At 40.3% G+C, this 18,676-nt stretch overlaps 1 protein-coding gene across 1 annotated transcript in view; it reads right to left on the bottom strand.

The window, feature by feature from the left end:
- Positions 1-16,857: 16,857 nt before the first annotated feature.
- ENTHD1 (ENTH domain containing 1) overlaps positions 16,858-18,676 on the bottom strand; it is a 67,443-nt gene continuing 65,624 nt past the window's right edge. The window contains exon 4 of the mRNA XM_008574183.1: positions 16,858-17,004. Within this exon, the coding sequence (XP_008572405.1) occupies positions 16,858-17,004 (147 nt within the window). The remainder of the gene's footprint in view (positions 17,005-18,676) is intronic.

Here is an 18,676-nt window from a genome sequence, read left to right as displayed (position 1 = left end):
AGAGCACACTTACACAAACCTAGATGGTATAGCCTAGACACCAAGGCTATTATATAGTATAGCCTATTGCTATTAGGCTACACACCTGTACAGCATGTTACTGTACTAAACACTGTAGGCAACTGTAACTAAACATATCTAAACATAGAAAAGCTACAGTAAGGGCCGGCCCGGTGGCGCACTGCTGTAGTGCGCCGCTTGGGAAGCACGGCGGTGCTCCCACCGAGGGTTTGGATCCCACATACAGACCGGTTCCCGCTCACTGGCTGAGCGAGGTGCGGGAGCAACACCGAGGGCTGTGATCCCGTTGCCGGTCCCGGTCCGGTACGGGGGTGACACTGAGGGTTGCGATCCGTTGCCGGACACGGAAAAAGACAAAAAAAAAAAAAAGAAAAGCTACAGTAAAAACATGATATAAAAGATTAAAAATAACATACTTGTACGGGGCACTTTCCATGAATGGAGCTCACAGGACTCAGTGAGTAGTGAGTGGAAGTGAAGGCCTGGGACATTACTGTCACTACCATAGATTTTAAAACACTGCACACTGACATGTCATGTGACATATAACTATAAATGATATCTGTGCCAGTGCCAATGTGCACATGCACGCTCTTACTATATCCTCGAACATTATATCAAATTTGTGTTTTGAGCACTTCCTCCTTTTAAAAAGATTCTCTTTGGCTAAAGTAACAATCAAGTGACAACTAGGAATGAGAAAAGTTCTACAAATTTTCAAAAGACAACTCTGCTGGTGGTGAACCTTGTCAGTGACCTAAGAGTCCTCCCATTGTGCTGCTCATGCTGCACTGCTTTTAAAACACTATGATGAATCTTCTTTGAAGACACTTTAAAAAGTACATGCAAAAAATGTAGAGAGAGCACTGTGAGGATGACTATTCAAATTTAGGAGCATTTCAAATGACAGCCAACATTTAATGGAGCACCTATGTGCTTAGCACTGGGTTAGAGGCAGAGACTATGATGATGAAGACACAGCCCTTGTCCTCAACTTATAGCTTAGTTGGTTTGATGGTGGGGAAATGATGGGCCATGGCACCAGCAGAACTGGCGCCATCTCTGGCACAGGCACAAGGTACCCTAGAGTCCAGAGGAGATGGAGCAATGATCGCCACCTCCACCATGTCAGGGAAAGCTTCCTGAGAGACATACACCCTAGCTGAATCCTAAGGATGAGTAGGGTTCAGAACACATGAATAGGAATAGATGGTGGAGGCAAGGGGAGGGCTTTCCCTGCTGAGGAAGTGGAGTGTGCAAAGTGTGCAAGAACATGGTGTTTGGGGGAGATAGTTCACGAGACACGGCTGGACCATCACATGTGAGGGGGAGGAAGGAAGTGAGAGGTGAAGCCGGAGAGGTGAGCAGGGGTCAATCCATGAAGGAGCTTACCTGCCATGCTAAGGTGTTAGGGCTTTGTGCTAAGGGAGTGTCCCAGAGCCGTGACTTTAGAAATGTCCTAAGTCTCTAATTCTGTTTTGATCCCTGACTGCTCTTCCTAACTTGCTCACCTCCAATGCATCCATAGTCTTCTTCTAAAGCAAGGACCTGATTGTATCACACCCTTGCTTAAAACACTTCCAAGGCTCCCCATTGTTTTTTGGACACAATGGAAACTCAACATGGCTTGTCAGCAGACTGGGCATACATACCACTTTGCCCAGGAAGCTTCGGGTACACATCCATTACCCTGGCATAATTATTCATTGTGCCCCCTTGTACTCTCAAAAGTATCCTGGTTTGGGCTGGCCCAGCGGCGCACTGGAGAGTGCGCCGCTTGGGAGTGCAGTGGTGCTCCCGCCAAGGGTTCGGATCCCATGTGGTGACCGGTTCCCGCTCACTGGCTGAGCGCGGCGTGGGCACAACACCGAGGGTTGCGATCCCGTTGCCGGTCCGCGGTACGGGCGCAACACCGAGGGTTGCAATCCCGTTACCGGTCAGTAAAAAAGAAAAAAAAAAAAAGTATCCTGGTTTGGACAATAAACATATGGTCGCCTTTACTGATAACACCTTGCTTGCCTCTCTGGCTTTGTCTGGTACCTCTCCTGCCATCCACTTCATTCTAAGGCCCTGCTAAGCTTCTTTTAGTCCTCTGCACCTGTCAACCTCTCTCGTGTCCCACCATCCTGTTCCCCCAACCCCGGCCTCTCACACACTGTTCACTCTGCCTAAAATATTCTTCTCTCCTCACTTGGTTTGGTTCATCCTGCATAGTAGGCAAAACAGTATAGTGAACTGTTTTTCAAACTGTGGGTTATGACAGATCAGTCCCATCCAATTTTAAAAATAATAATATAACTGACCAGAATAAAATAGATCAGAGTATACTATCAATAAATATTGTTTTGTGAAACCATGAAACTCTTGTTTTTAGAGTTGCATGTGTGTGTGCTGGGTCATGATATAAAAGGCATTTCTGACTCTGGGTGACACTCAAAAATCTTGAAACATGTCAAAATAGGCTGTTATCACATGAGCTTAGTCTAAATCCTGACTCTGCTAGTTCCTAGCTCTGTGACCTTGGGCAAGTTATTAAACCTGTGTGGATTTTCTTTACTTATTTCCTAAGACTGTCATAAAGATTAAATGAGTTAAACTGTTTAAATGTACGCCCATCACAAACAACATCCGTGTTGGCCATGGTTATTATCATTACCCATCCCTTAGGTCCCAGCTTGGATGTCACTTTCTCTAGAAAGCCTCTGACAGTATAAGGCAGGGGTGGATGCCCTCCTGTGTGCTTCTGTATCCTTTCCCTATCCTGATGCCTCATTTGTCTGATTAGACCTGATTAGGTCTGTCAGATCACTAGACTGGAAGCTACATAAAGGTAGGGCTCTTGTTCATTACTGGATATCTAGCAGTTAGCACAGTGCCTGGCACACAGCAGGCATTTGGCACATTTTTGTGGGATGAATAATTTATTCACTCTTGGAAATATACAGCTGTTTGTTTCATTCAAATAAAAAGTCAACTTGGGACTCACACACCTGTGAGTTTATGGTCATTCTGATAAAGAACCTGTCACCTTAGTTTAGATTAAGCTTGATTCTCCTAATTTGCACTGTTGAGGGGGTTATATGACATTTTTATAATACACTCATTAGTAATGTAGAAAAGCGTCTAGCTTGGATGGCTTCTTGACCTAAAATTCATAAGTAGTTCAAAAGTCAATGTCTTTGTCTTAGTCTATTTTGTGTTGCTATAACAGAATACCTGAGACTGGGTAATTTATCAAGAAGAGGTTTATTTGGCTCATGATTCTGGAAGCTGGGAAGTCCTAGAAGCATGGTGCCAGCATCTGCTTGGCTTCTAGTGAAGGTCTCGTGCTGCAGCACAACATAGTGGAGTGGAAGTTCGGGAAGCAAGTACGTGCTTTAAAAAAAAAAGGGCCAAACCTCTCTTCACAACAACCAGCTTTCGCAGTGACTAACCAGTTAGTCCACAAGAACTAACCTGGTCTTGAGAGAAAGAGATTAATCCATCTTAATGACTTAATCACCTCTTAAATGCATCACCTCCCAACACGATCACATTGGGGACTCTAGTGGATTGAATTATGTCCACCCAAACTCACTGAGGCTTGAATTGTGTCTCCCAAGTTTTATGTATTAGAAACTTGAGGGCTGGCCCGGTGGCACACTGCTACAGTGCGCCGCTTGGGAAGCGCGGCGGCGCTCCTGCCGGGGGTTCGGATCCCACATACAGACCGGCCGCTCACTGGCTGAGCGAGGTGCGGGGGCAACACCGAGGGTTGCGATCCGTTGCCGGTCATGAAAAAAGACAAAAAAAAAAGAAACTTGACCCCCACTATGACTGTTAAGAAAGTGGGAAATCCTATTATGGCAACTAAAAGGTGGAGCCTTGAAGAGGTGATTAGATTGTGGGACCGTGCAGTAGTGAATGGATTAAAAATGGTGGTCAGGGGCTGGCTCTGAGGGCTTTAAAAGAAGAGAGAGAGAAGTGTCTGTCTCTTTCTCTCATTTGCTCTCTCTGCTCTCACCATCTTGCAATGTGAGACCCCTGGGTCACTGTCACCACCACCAGATGGACTTTTGATTTCCCAGCCTCAGAAACTGTAAGCAATGAATTTCATTTTCTTATGAATCACCCAGTTCCAGGTATTTTGTTATAAGCAACAGAAACGGACTAATACAAGGACCAAGCCTCAACAAGAGTTCGGGTGGCGGGGAACAAACCATACTCCAACCATAGCAATTTCTTCATATTTCTTTTGATCATTACAATGATAAAAAAAAAAAAAATCTTGGCCACTGCATGATAAATAAGAGGTGGCATCTTTAAATGTAGTTACTATCCTTCTAGTCTTTTAATTGACTTCCACTGCAAGTGACTGTGGCTTTATTCTATCTATTCACTCATTTTGATGAAAGCATTTAATAGTTTCCTTTATGTCTGTTTTTCATGCATGATCATGATTTCCCATATTTTTAAAGTAAAAAAGGGGGAAAATAAAGTTTAAAAAAGGTTTTAATTGGACTTCTTAAATCAGACAGACACATAAGTTATACAGTATGTCAGATGCTGGTAAATGCTATAGAGGACACAAGCAGGGATGGGGGAGGGAGTGCCAGGGGTGGTGTGGGGAGTGGTGGTTTTTAATAAAATGATCAGAAAAGTCTCCCTGAGATTGATAAATGATAATATGGATTCAAGCAGGATGTCTAGAACTTAACTGCCTTGGGGAAAGGTCTTATGATCTGATGTGGACATTCTGCTCCTAAGTGAAGAATCTGTGTAAATTCCTGAAATTATTGATGTACCAATTAATGCATAACCTACTGACTTTAAGTGAAACAATTAGCCATTTTTGAGTAGCTGAGGCATAAAGTTCAATGTCTATTCTACATGTACACATTTTTAGCCTATGTTATAACCTGTGGCCAATAATTTTAACTTTTGTATTTTACCCAATAAAAACGGGACAACTCTGGTATGAGAAGTCTCCCTCCCCTTTTCAACTTTCCTATACAATCTTTCCCCCCTGTTATAGACTTTGGAGCACTTCCCAATTTCTGTTGGCTTGTGTTTCCATGGCTGATCCTCAAGCCTGGCTTTCAATAAACTTTTATAATATTATTTCTGCCTTGACAGCCTTGATTTTGGTCCACAGGACAGTACCACCTCAGAAGGATGTGGGAAGAGCAAGAGCGTGAACAAGAATGTGCCATGAGCGCAGGACTCCAGAGTGGCCTTCAGGAAAGACAGCACTTCTCCGGCACACTGGAAAGGAGATAGGACTATTGTGATGGATCTATTACATACAATGTACTCAGCCACCTTCTAACTGCCCTGGAGGAGACTCTGTTCACCAAGGCATTAGAAAAGTGTATTGCGAGGGGGCACCAGCATCACTGAAGAGTTTATTGGTTGTCATCTGTAGGCTGGAGATGACCACAGGGAGGATGCAATGGAATTGGGTTCCCTGATCTCAGTAGGAATACTGGGGTCTTGGAGTAGTAAAAGCCAGATAGCAGTGCTTAACTCTTAGAGACAAGCGAGGCACAATAACCACAGGAAGCCACAGGGATGCAATGGTACTTTTTTTTTTTTTTTTAAACTTTCAGGGACATGTGGTGGTGGCTAATGAATCATAGGATATATAGAAAACAGATAAGCAGCCCACTAAGTGCTGCCTGACATATGTAAGTGGAAAATCTAACTGGTGTCATCATAGGGGATTCACAGCCTCTTACCTAATTCCTAAACCTAAGCCAGTTCACAGAGGCAGAACTTCTTGATTGAGAGGAAGGTCAGATCCCTTTGAGGAAGAATCCTGCAATGCAGCCTCAGGTGTATATGGTAGATATTCTCTAAGCCTTCCCTAGAGGTATCTGAAGTCATTTATAATGACTGTACTTAGAAAGTGAAACACACAGACTTTCCAGGTCTTATTAGATACTGGCTCTAAACTGATATTAATTTCTGAAGATCCAAAAATGCCACTATAGTCTACTAGTCAGAGTAGGGATTTATGAAAATCAGGTGACACATGAAATCTTGGCCTAGGATCCACCTCACAATGGATTCAGTAAAACCACAAACCTATCTCTAGTTATTTCCATGGTCTCCAAAGGTATAGGGAATAGACACCCTTAGTAACTGGCAGAATCCCCATATTGGTTCCACCACCCATGGAGTTCAGGCTATTATGGTTAGAGGGACCACGCAGAAACCTCTATAATTGTATCCCCTCCCCACCCCACCCCCAAATCTTTCTGGGGAAATTAAAGAGTGTCACCATCAAAGATTTGAAGTTATAGGGGTGGTGATTCTTACCACACTCTAGTGTAACTCACCTGTTTTTCTGAAAAGACAGATGGATCATGAAGGATGACTACAAATTATTGTAAATACAAGCATACTTCAAAAAGTTCGTGGAAACTTTTAATTAAAAGATAATCCTTCCAGGAACTTTCTGAAGACCCCTCGTATAATCAGGTGGTGATGCCAATCATAGCTGTAGTTCCAGTTGGGGCGTCTTTACTAGAGCAAATCAACACAACCTCTGGCATCTAGTGTATAGTTGTCAGCCTAGAAACATTTTAAAATTCCCTATTAATAACAATAATTAGATTCAGTTAGACTTCGTGTGATGGACAACAGCATACCTTTACCATCTTTCCTCATGGTTACATCAACTCTGCTATCTTCAATAGAGGCCAGAGGGACCTGAACTTTCTTAATATCTACCCCACAGAACATCACACTGGCCCATTACACTGATGATACAATACTAACTGGACTTATGCAGGAAGTAGCTACATGCAGAAGGTGGTAGATAAGTACTGGGAAAGTTCAAAGGACTGACACTTCCGTGATGATTGTAGAGTATTCAGTGGTTTGGTGCGTGTCAGGATAGTCCCTCTAAAGTGAGAGACAAGTTATTGCACCTTGAATTGCCCAATGCAAAGAAAGACGCACAATAATCACGGGTCTCTGAATTTTGGAGGCCATAAGTAAACTCCTCTCACCATTTACTGCCAGTTTTGAGTGAGGACCAAAGCAAGAAAAGCCTCAGCAGCAGGTCCAGGCTACTGTATAAGCTGCCCTGATACTTCGACCATACAACCTAGCAGAACCAATGGTAGTGTAAGTGCCTGAGGCAGATGGAGATACTAACTGGAGCCTCTGATGAGCCCCAGTAGGTAATCACAGGGCTGACCCTTAGGGCTTTGGACTAAGGCCATGCCTTCTTCTGACGACAATTATTACCCATTTGAAAAGCAACTCTTGGCTTGCTACTGGGCCCTGATAGAGACTGAATGCCTGACCACAGGATACCAAGTGACTGTCCCCTCATGTAAAGGGTGTTATCTGATCTGAAGAACATAATATTGGACTTACACAGCAGCAATCCATTGTTGAATATAATGTCATTTAAATGTAATGTTAAATGTAATCCACTGTAATGTCAAAGTAGCATATATGAGACCAGATGAAGCCAGTCCAGAAGGCCTGTGTAAACAATATAAGCAGATGGCTCAGACTCCATAGACATGTTCCCACTCCTTCACTGCCTTTTCCTCCACCTCCACTTACAGCTCACAGAGAATTCCCTATTGCCAGTGAAGAGGGATAAGTACAGGACTGGTTTACAGATGAATCTGCAAGTATGCCAGCAATAGCCAGAAGCGGACGACTGCTAAATTTCAGCCCCATTAAGAAGTGCCACTGTAAGACAGGAAAATCTTCCTACTAGACAGAACTGCAAACAGTTCATCTTCACACAGTACATCTTGGAAGGTATGAACCAACAGTAATGCATGAGCAGTGGCTAGTGATTGCTGGTCAGGGACTAGGAAAAAATACAATTAAAAAACTGGTGACAAGGAGGCGTGTAGATGGACCTCTCAGGACGTGTACACAATGTGAAGATGTACATGTCCATAAACATCCCTGCCAGAGGACATCCACTGTGGAGGCAGCTCTCAAAAATCAGGTGGGAAAAAATGCTCGATTTAGTGGCTGTCAATAATCCTCCTTTCCTCATCACTGCAGTATTGCTCAGTGGGCTCTGGCCACGCAGCAGGGATGCCCTCGATAGGCACAGGCACAACAACATGGACTTTCCCTCACTAGGTGATCTGGCCATCACGAATGCTTAATGCCCAAACTGCCAAGAGTGGAGGCTAAGACTACATCCCTACCAGAGAAATAGCCAGTTATCTGATGGTGGGTTGATTATATTGAACCCCTTCCATTATGGAACGAGCAGTCTTTGCAGGCAGACACACACGTTCTGGGTGCAGGCTTTCTTTCCCTACCTGCAGCCCTTCTGCCAACACCATCAGTGCACTTACAGAATACCTTACCTATTTCCATTGCATCTCACAAACAGCCCTGCACAAACTAATCCAGAGTACAAAAAAGAGCAAATACTGTCCAACTCTTTTCATGAGTCTAGCATGACCTCAATATCAAAATATGACAATGAGAATTTCAGAAAAGACAATCCTAGATAATTTCACTCATAGACAGAGACACAAAACCCCTAAACAAAACACTGGCAAAACAAATCCAGCAATATATGAGAGAGCTTCAAAAAGTCTGTGGAAAAATGAAATTAAAAGATAAAAATTTAAAAAGTAAATTTTATTTCTCAACATTAGCTCCATCCAGTTCAAGACACTTTTGTAAGTGTTGATACCAGCCATTTAGTTTATCCCTAAAGAACTGAGGGTCCTGAGAATTTAACCATGTCAATTCACTCTTTTTTACATTATTAACTGAAGAAAAATGGGTGCCCTTTAAAATTTTTTAAGTTTAGAAAACAAAAAGTCAGAAGGAGCCACCTCAGGACTGTAAGGTGAATGTCCAATGATTTCTCATCAAAACTCTCACAAAATTGCCCTTGTTTGACTGAGAGGAATGAGCAGAAACATTGTTGTGGTGGAGAAGGACTCTCTGGTGAAGCTTTCCCAGGTGTTTTTCTGCTAAAGTGTTGGCTAACTTTCTCAAAACACTCAAAATAAGCAGATTTTATTGTTCTCTGGCCCTCCAGAAAGTTGTCAAGCAAAATGCCTTGAGCATCCCAAAAAACTGTTGTCACGACCTTTGCTCTTGATCAGTCCACTTTTGTTTTGACTGGACCACTTCCACCTCTTGTTAGTCATGGCTTTGATTGTGCTTTGTCTTCAGGATCATACTGGTAAGCCATGTGTCATCTCCTGTTACAATTCTTTGAAGAAATGTTTCAGGATCTTGATCTCATTTGTTTAAGATTTCCACTGAAAGCTCTGCTTTTGCCTGCAAGTGATCTGAGTGCAACAGTTTTGGAACCCATTGAGCGGAGAGTTTGCTCTACTGTAGTTTTTCAGTCAGAATTGTGTAAGCTGAGCCAATTGAGATGTCTATCGTGTTGGCTATTGTTTTTGCTGTTAATCATCAATCCTCTTCAACTAGGGTATGAAAAAGTTTCATTTTTCCTTGCAAATGGTCATTGGATGATTTGCCACCTCAGGCTTTGCCTTCAACATCATCTCGTCCCTTCTTAAATCATGTTATCCGTTGTAAACTGCTGATTTCTTTGAAGTGTTACCCCCCAAAACTTTTTGTAAAGCATCAATGATTTCATCATTCTTCCGCCCAAGCTTCACCATAAATTTGATATTTATTCTGGCTTCAATTTTAGCAGAATTCATGTTGCTCTGATAGGGACTCCTTTCAAACTGATGTCCTATCCTTCTTATTGCCTCAAACTAGATCCTGTTCAGACATGTCATAACAAATTACTATGAGTTTATTTTGGTGCAAAAAATTTTTGAAATCCATGCATAGTTTTTTTCAGACTATGCATTTTCCATGAACTTTTTGAAGTACCCTTATATATCATGGCCAAATTGAGTTTATTCCAGGAATTGAAGGTTATTTTAATATTTGGAAACCAACTAATTTACAAAATAATGGCCCAAAGAAGAAAAACCTACAACTATCGATATAGATGCTAAAAATGAAGAAAATTAAACAGATAGGATAAAGCTATTAAATTAGGAATGGAGATCTGCAAAAGCATACAGTAAACCTCTGTCTTAACGGCAAAATGCTGAAATCATTCTCTTTAAAATAGAAATCAAGCCTAGGAAGCCTACAATCACACTTTCATTCAGCACTGCGTAAGTAATTCCACCTTGTATGGTAAGTTAAGAAAATGAAACTCAAAGTACATAGTTTGCAAACAAAGAAACAAATCTGCCATTCACAGATGATATGATTTTCAATGTAAGAAACCCAGAAGAATCTACAAATAAATTAGGAAAATTGGTAAGAATTAAGTTAGGTTGCTGGTTACAAAATCAATATACAAAAATTAATTCCACTCATTTTCACCATCAACAAACAAAAAAGGCAATTTATAAAATATCTTTTACAGTAGCAATGAAAACATATAAAGTACCTAGAACTAAAACTAACAAAAGATGTATAATACCTGAACGTAAAAAACTATAAAATAAAATACATTAAGGAAGAATTAAATGAATAGAATGATTTTATATTGTAAAGGTGTCACTTCCCTAAATTGATTTAAAGATTCAATGTAGTGCCAATCAAAACCCCAACAAGTTGTTTCCAAGAAACTTGACAAGCTTTCATGTGGGAAAGCAAGGGGTCAAAAATAGCCAAAACACTCCTGATGAAGGAGAAATCATCGAGAATTACTAAAAAAGTAGCATGATTAAAACTATTTATTAGTGCAGGGCTAGTCACATAACTGATGGAACAGAAGAGAAAGCCCAGAAACAGATGCCTGCATATGTGTAAACTTGTTTTAGGATACAGATGGCACTGCAGTTCACTGGGGAAAGGACAGAGTTTTCAATGATGCTGGGACAGCTGGCTATCCATTTAGAAGTAAAATTGGACTCCTACCTCAATGATACACCAATATCAATCCTGGCTGCATTAAAGATTTAATTGCAGAAAGCAAAACTATAAAAAATTTTAGCCTATACAGAACTATCTTTATGGACTCAGGACAAGGAAGAATTTTTTTAAATAACACAAGATACAAAAAGTACAAACCATAAAGGATAAAATTCTACCTTATTAAAATTCATAACTCCTGTTATTCAAAAACTCCATACGAAGTGAAAAGAAAAGTCATGAACTGGAAAAACATTTATGAGATGCAATGCTTAGCCTCCAGAATAAAGAACTCCTACAAATCGATTAAGAAAAAGACAAATAACCAAACAGAAAAATGGCCAACAGACATTTCACAGATGAGGAAACATGAATGAGCCATATCTATGGAATGTTTCAACATATGAAAATACACTCAATTTCATTATAAAAATCCTTTTGGAAACAAATGAGATATTCTCACCCACTACATTGGCAATTTCTCAAAAATGACAAGAGCAAGATTTGGTAAGGATATAAAGCAACTAGAATTTTGGAAGCCAATTTGAAATCACTTAGTAAATTTAAAGATGCTCATATCTAACCATACAGCAATCTCACTCCCACTCTATATGCCCTAGAGAAACTGCTGTCCATGAGAACCAGGAGTCTTGTGCAAGTATACAAGTTCATAAACAGCACCACTGCAATACAAAAAATTTGACACATAATACTGATGACAGTATTCCACAGGAGAATAAATACATTATACCATGTACATACAATGAAATACTACACAGCAATGCAAACAAATAACAGCCATCTATACACATAGATGAATCTTTTTTTTTTTTTTTATAAAAGATGACCGGTAAGGGGATCTTAACCCTTGACTTGGTGTTGTCAGCACCACGCTCACGCAGTGAGCAAACCGTCCATCCCTATATGGGATCCGAACCCGTGGCCTTGGTGTTATCAGCACCGCACTCTCCCGAGTGAGCCACAGGCCGGCCCCCACATAGATGAATCTTAAGGACAAAAAACTGAGTAATAAAAGCAAGCCATAGAAAAATAAATTCAGAATGATTCCATTTACATAAAGTTCAAGAGCCTGTGAAACTAAAAAATGCACACTGTTTAGAGTATAAACATACGTAGTAAAACTATAAAGAAAAGCAAGGAATGAAGAACACAAAATTCAAGAGCATGGTTCCTCTGTGGGTGAAGGAAAGGCAAATACCAAGTGCTGGTGAGGGTGTAAGGGACTGAGTCCTCCCCTGCACTGTAGGCCACAGTGTGACAGCAGATCCCTGTGAGCCCACAGAGGGTAAAGGCAAGGCAGAAAAGGAGAACAGAGGATGTACCAGAATAACTTTCCTACTTTATTTTTGCCTGGGGCTGAAGTTGCCAAAATCATAACATGGAAATGAGAACCATCTGTTGACAGGATAAGTTAATGAACCGGACAGAATCTACCAACAGAAATTCAGAATAACATATTTTAGATCTTCATCGAATCATCAAAAAATATAAATAAAAGCCTTCTTTATTTGAGGGGAAAAACAATGTAATTTCATCCTCATTTATAATAGTAAAAATATAGAAATAGCCTAAGTAACAATTAATAACTCATTAAATAAAATAGGATACATTAATACTATGGTATACTATTATTAATAGTTGCAAAAAATTAAATAGACCAGAAACAGAAAAATGGATCAATGAAACAGAGTTGTTAAACAGATACTATTTAGTATACTATGGGTTAAAAAGTCATTTCATAACAGTAGAGAAAAATGGACTAGTCAATAAATGTTGACATGGGCCGGCCCGTGGCATACTGGTAGAGTGCGGTGCTGATAACACCAAGGCCCCGGGTTCGGATCCCACATAGGGATGGCCGGTTCGCTCACTGGCTGAGCGTGGTGCTGACAACACCAAGTCAAGGGTTAAGATCCCCTTACCGGTCATCTTTTTTAAAAAAAAAAAATGTTGACATAATTGGCTGCCCACTGCCCCTATCTAAAACCATTCACGAATTCTTTAAATCCAGATGGATTAAAGAACTAAAATAATTAAAATAAAATATGGATGAATATGTACTATGAACTTAGTATATAGGGAAAGTTGCCTTAAAAACCCAAAATACGGGCCAGCCCAGTGGCACACTGGAGAGTGCGCCGCTTGGGAGTGTGGCGGCGCTCCCGCCGAGGGTTCGGATCCCATGTGGAGACTGGTTCCCGCTCACTGGCTGAGCGCGGTGCGGGCGCAACACCGAGGGTTGCAATCCCGTTGCCGGTCCCCGGTACGGGCGCGACACCGAGGGTTGCGATCCCGTTACCAGTCAGTAAAAAAAAAAGACAAAAAGGGGGAAAAAAAAAACCCAAAATACAAAAACTATGAAGGAATAGAGGAATAAATGTGACTATACAAAACATGAAACTTCTACAAAGACCCCATTAAGAAAGTTGAAAGACAATTTACACACAGCCTGAAATATTTACAACATAAATAACAGAGAAAGTATTAGTAACATATATATATATACATATAATGCTACAGAATCAACTTAAATGAACAAACAATCCTAAAGGAAAATAAGTTAATTATATAAATAGGCAATCCAAAGAAGAATAGAAATATCCAATCAATATGCAATTACATGCATATTATATGCATTTATATTATAAATATGCAAATTATACCAACTATGTAATGCAAATTTTATCCAAGTGATTAGAAATATAAGACCCGAAAAGTGTTGGTGAGAATGTGAATGAATAGGTACTCTATGAGAGTACCTACTGCAAGCCAGAGTGTAAACTGATATTAATATTTTGAGGAACTATTTGGCAGTATCAATTAAAACGAAAATGGGCATACATTATGACCCAGGAATTCCATTTCTAGGAGTCCACCCTAAAAAATCACTCACATATGTGCACAAGGCTATTCACTGAAGCATTATTTATAATAGCGAAAAATATAAAATGCCAAAATATCATCTAACAGCAAGGGAATAATCTATAATATCCAGGCATTGTAGGAGTTAAAAATATGTATATATGGTAAAGCTCTAAATGCTGACATACATTGAAGGATAGCCAAGTGATATTCTTAAGTTTAAAAAACCTTTCAGAAAAATACAGAATAATGTTCTAAAACAATAACAATGTTCTAAAATTAAACAAAGTCAATTCTATATACTTCTAAAAGTACACATGCAGATGTAAATGCACAGAGAAAGGTCTATAAAGTAACCACCAAACTGATAATAGTTAATTCTGGGGAGGGGACTGTGTTGGGGTAAGGGATAGTCAAGTTTTAGCTTTATCAATATTTTTTGAATTTTTTAAAATAAGAGTATATTCACTTATTACTTATAATAATTTTAAAATAAATAAAATTTATAAAATAGTCATGATACAAAACTATAAACTCTATAATAGGGGTATGGACAAAGTCCTGTGGGAACATATTGAAAGAAAAAATTAGTTTGTAGTGCAGAAAGATTTTTATGGCAGCTGTGACATTTTTGCTGAGCCTTATCTAGCATTTATAATTTGGTAGAAGACTGCGGCAGATTATACTTTTCAAAAGTGACTATACCAACATACATCACATCCAATAGGCTTTTCTTTCAATATGACATTGACACTCCTCCACAGAGAGGTGGGAATCTATGTCTCCTCCCTCTTGAAATTGGGCAGGACTTTGTGATTGCCTTCATGAACAGAATGGGACAGAAGTATCACAGCATGACTTCTGAGATTATTCAGCTTCTGCCTGGTCCTTTCTTTCACAAGATGTTCACCCTTGGAACCCAGCCACCATGCTGTGAGGAAATCCAAACTAGCCCACCTGGAAAGACAACATGAAGAGGCTAATGTGGAGAACTGAGGCCTCCAGCTGACAGCCAGCATCAACTGCCAGACACATGAGTGAGTGAGCCTTCAGATGATTCCTGCCCCAGTCTTTGTGTTCCCCAGCTGAGGCCCAGATACATGTGACAGAGCAGAGAAAAGGCATCCCCACTGTGCCCTGTCCTAATTCCTGACCCAGAGAATCCATGAGCAAAATAAATGATTATTTTACGCCATGAAGTTTTAGGGTAATGTGTTAGACAGCCAAAGTAACTGGAACAAAGACACTGTAAAGTAAATAAACTACACAAACAATGGAATGTCACAGAGCATCGTGAGTATTGGTAGTTTGGGGTGACAAGGCAAAAAATGTTGGCTAGAACCAGACTATGAAAAGTCTCATATGACAATATGAAAAGTTAGAATTACCTATTGCCAGTAGAAAATTGTTGAAAGTTTTTAATCTGGGAAGTAAAATGCTAAGATCTGCTTTTTTAGCAAGATATCTCTGAGTCTAGTGCCAAGGAAAGATTGGAGAAAAGAAAGACTTAAAAATAGAAAAAGCCTCTCTGATTAAGATAGGTCCTAGACAAGTAAAATGGTGGGGTTGCCAGGCTACTCATTTTGAGACTTTTTTCTCTTTAGGGTTGCCCCTGATGCTCATTTATACTGAATTTCACTTCTGCTAAAATGTTAGGAGGGAAAACATGTTGACATGAAAACCTGCCACAGATGTTCATAGCAGCTTTATTCATATTTGCCAAAACTGGGAAACAACCAAGATGTCCTTCGGTAGGTCAATGGATAAACTGTGATACATCCTATTCAGCACTAAAAAGATATGACCTATCAAACCATGAAAAAACGTGGAGGAACTTTAAATGCATATTTCTAAGTGAAAGAAGCCAATCTGAAAAGGCTACGTACATATTGTATGATTCCAACTATAAGACATGCTGAAAAAGGCAAAACTATGGGAGACAGTAGAAAGATCAGTGGTTGCTAGGGGTTAGAGAGGAGAGAAGGGTGAACAAGGGATACACAGAGAATCTTTAGGGCAGTGGAACTATTCTGTACAATACTATAATGGTGGATACATGTCATTACACATTTGTCCAAAACCATAGAATGGACAACACCAAGAATGAACCTTAATATAAATTATGGACTTTGGGTGGTTATGATATGTCAGTGTAGGTTCATAAATTGTAACAAGTGTATCACTCTGGTATGGAATACTGACAGTGGGGGAGGCTATGCATGTATGCAGACAGCGGGTATATGGGAACTCTGTACTTTCCCACTCAATTTTGCTGTGAACCTAAAACCGCACAAAAAAACAAAGTCTATTTTTAAAAATGTTAGGAGAGAAAAAGGTTAGGATGTGTTAGAATACAAAAAAAAAGTTTTTCTTACTGCTCTTCTTTCAAGCTTCTGGATCTGTTTACTTAAAGATACTAATGAGAACATTTCATTCTCATCTTGGCAGAAGACCTTCCATCCTACTTTCTGAGAAAATCAAGAGGAAGAATGTATTGAAATTTGAGAGTTCATAGAGAACAGAGACTGGAGGGAGCAGCTCAACAGTGAATCAATCAGATCCTAAAGGATCTTGAATAGCAGCAGAGCCAGCAGGAATTCAATAGTGTAATTTACTGGAGTACAGTTTTGTATAATTTTATACTGTTCCTTGCTCTAATGTTAATTATTCAAGAGATGATTAACTATTTTGTGGGATACTATGCATCTTGCCTTTTCACATTTTTGCTTAATGCCTGTTTTTTAAAAAATGTCATAATTTAAACAATACGAAGAAAGTTAATAAAAAGGAAAGGAACTAAAATTAATTTTCTGCTGTTTTAACCATTTGTAAAAAATTTAAGGCTTGCAGTTAATTTGTGAAATAAAATAATGAAGAAGAAAAAAGGAAAATCGGAAGATAAAAAAACACTGAAAGAAATGGTAAAATAAGATAATAGGACTATGTGTGGGTTGAATTTATCCACGTCAGTCCCATCCTTCATTATCAAGGTTTAAAAAAAAGCCAAGTGTTGCTCTACTTCACAAAATAAAACCCGATAAAAAACAATTCCTGCCCAATGGTTCTTGTTCATGTTTCTCTAACCAATTTACCTGCCTCCGAAGGATTACAAACTTCTGCTTCCCCTTCTGACACCCATGTAGTTGAAGCGGAAATGGGAGGAGGTACCTCTGGTAAAAGTGGCTTTGGATCATCATCAGAGAACAGCATCAGGTCCTGACAGAAAACGAGAACACGAGAGTTGAGAAAACCAAAATTAATTTCACTGGATGGACAATGTGTCTATAAATGCTAACATCATCATAAAACCATTTTGATTTAAGTAACTGAGGGGGTTAGACTCTCTGCTCTGCTCTCTCTGCTTCTACCATCTTGCAATGTGAGGGGTCACTGTTACCACCACCAGATGTGTTCCTTGGACTTTGGACTTCCCAGGCTCAGAAACTGTAAAAAATAAATTTCATTTTCTTATGAATTAACCAGTTCCAAGTATTGTGTTATGAGCAACAGAAATGGACTAATACAGAAAATTGGTATCAGAGAAATGTGGTGTTGTTTATAACAAATACCTGAAAATGTGGAAGCAGCTTTGGAAATGGATGTTGAGGAGAGGCTGGAAGAATTTGGAGGAGCAGACTAGAAAAAGTCTAACTGCTAGTAAGAGTTTAGAAGACAAGAAAACCAGGGACAGTTTTAGAGATTGATTAAATGGTGGTGACCAGAATGCTTATGGAAATATGGACTGAAAAGACCATTCTAAGGAGGTCTCAGATAGAAATAAGAAGGAGTTTATTGGAAATGGAGGCAAAGATCACCCTTGCTATTAACTGGCAAAGAATTTGGTTGCATTCTGTCCATGCCCTAGGACTCTGTGGAAATCGGAACTTAGGAGTTGTGAACCAGAGTATTTGGCGGAAGAAATTTCTAAGCAGCAAAGCATTAAGGAAGCTGCATGGCTACTTGTAACAACCTACCCTAAGTTATGGCAGCAAAGGCATGATGTAAAGCCAGAATTTATAAAAGGGAAGCAGAGTGCAAAGATTTGGAAAATTTGCAGCATGGCTATGTGGTAGAGAAGCAAGAGCATTTTCAGAAGAAAAATGCAATGATGGTAAGAAATTAGTACAAAAGAAAGGGATTATCAAGAGAAGAGGGAAAAGAAACTGAAGGCATTGCAGAAGCCTCTGGGGCCAACCCTTTCATTTCAGGCCCCAAAAGACCTAGGAAGACAGAACGGTCTTGGGGAACAGGCCTACGGTGCCCACCTTAGGATGCTGCTTCCCGAACCCCTGATGCTCCAGCCATGGCTAAATTGGCCCCTGGCATGGCTAGACCTGCAGCTTTGAAAGATACCAGCCAGAAGACTAGGCGGCATCCACATGGTGTTAGGTCTGCAGGCTCACAGAATGCCATAGCTGTGAAGGCTTGGGAGCCTCCATCCTGATTTCAAAGGGTGTATGGAAAAGCAGGGGCCCAGGAAGAGATCTGTCACAGGGGTGGAGTCACTGCATAGAATCTTGGCTAGAGCAATGCCAAGTGGAAACGTGGGGTTGGAGCTGCAACAGGGAAACCCCATAAGTGCCATGCCCAGTGGAACTGTGAGAGCAGGGCCGCCATGGAGACCCCAGAATTGTGGAGCTATAGGCATGCAATGCCAGACTGTGAGAGCTAAAGAATCACCTGAGAGCAGGAAAGCCATATAAGTGGAGCTGCCTGAGGATTTGGGGACCTAACACTCACACCAGTGTGCAGAGGATTTCCAACATGAAGTCAAGTGTACATGATTCACCAGCTTTGAGATTTAATGCCTGCCTTACTGGGTTTTGGACTTGTTTGGGACCTGTTACCCCCTTCTTTTGGGCTTTCTCCCTTTTCAAATGGGAATATG

The sequence above is a fragment of the Galeopterus variegatus genome, unplaced genomic scaffold (assembly GCF_000696425.1).
Source record: "Galeopterus variegatus unplaced genomic scaffold, G_variegatus-3.0.2 Scaffold1010, whole genome shotgun sequence".
NCBI lineage: Eukaryota > Metazoa > Chordata > Mammalia > Dermoptera > Cynocephalidae > Galeopterus > Galeopterus variegatus.
The sequence above is the reverse complement of the archived record's forward strand: the minus strand, read 5'-3'. Positions and strand labels throughout refer to the sequence as shown.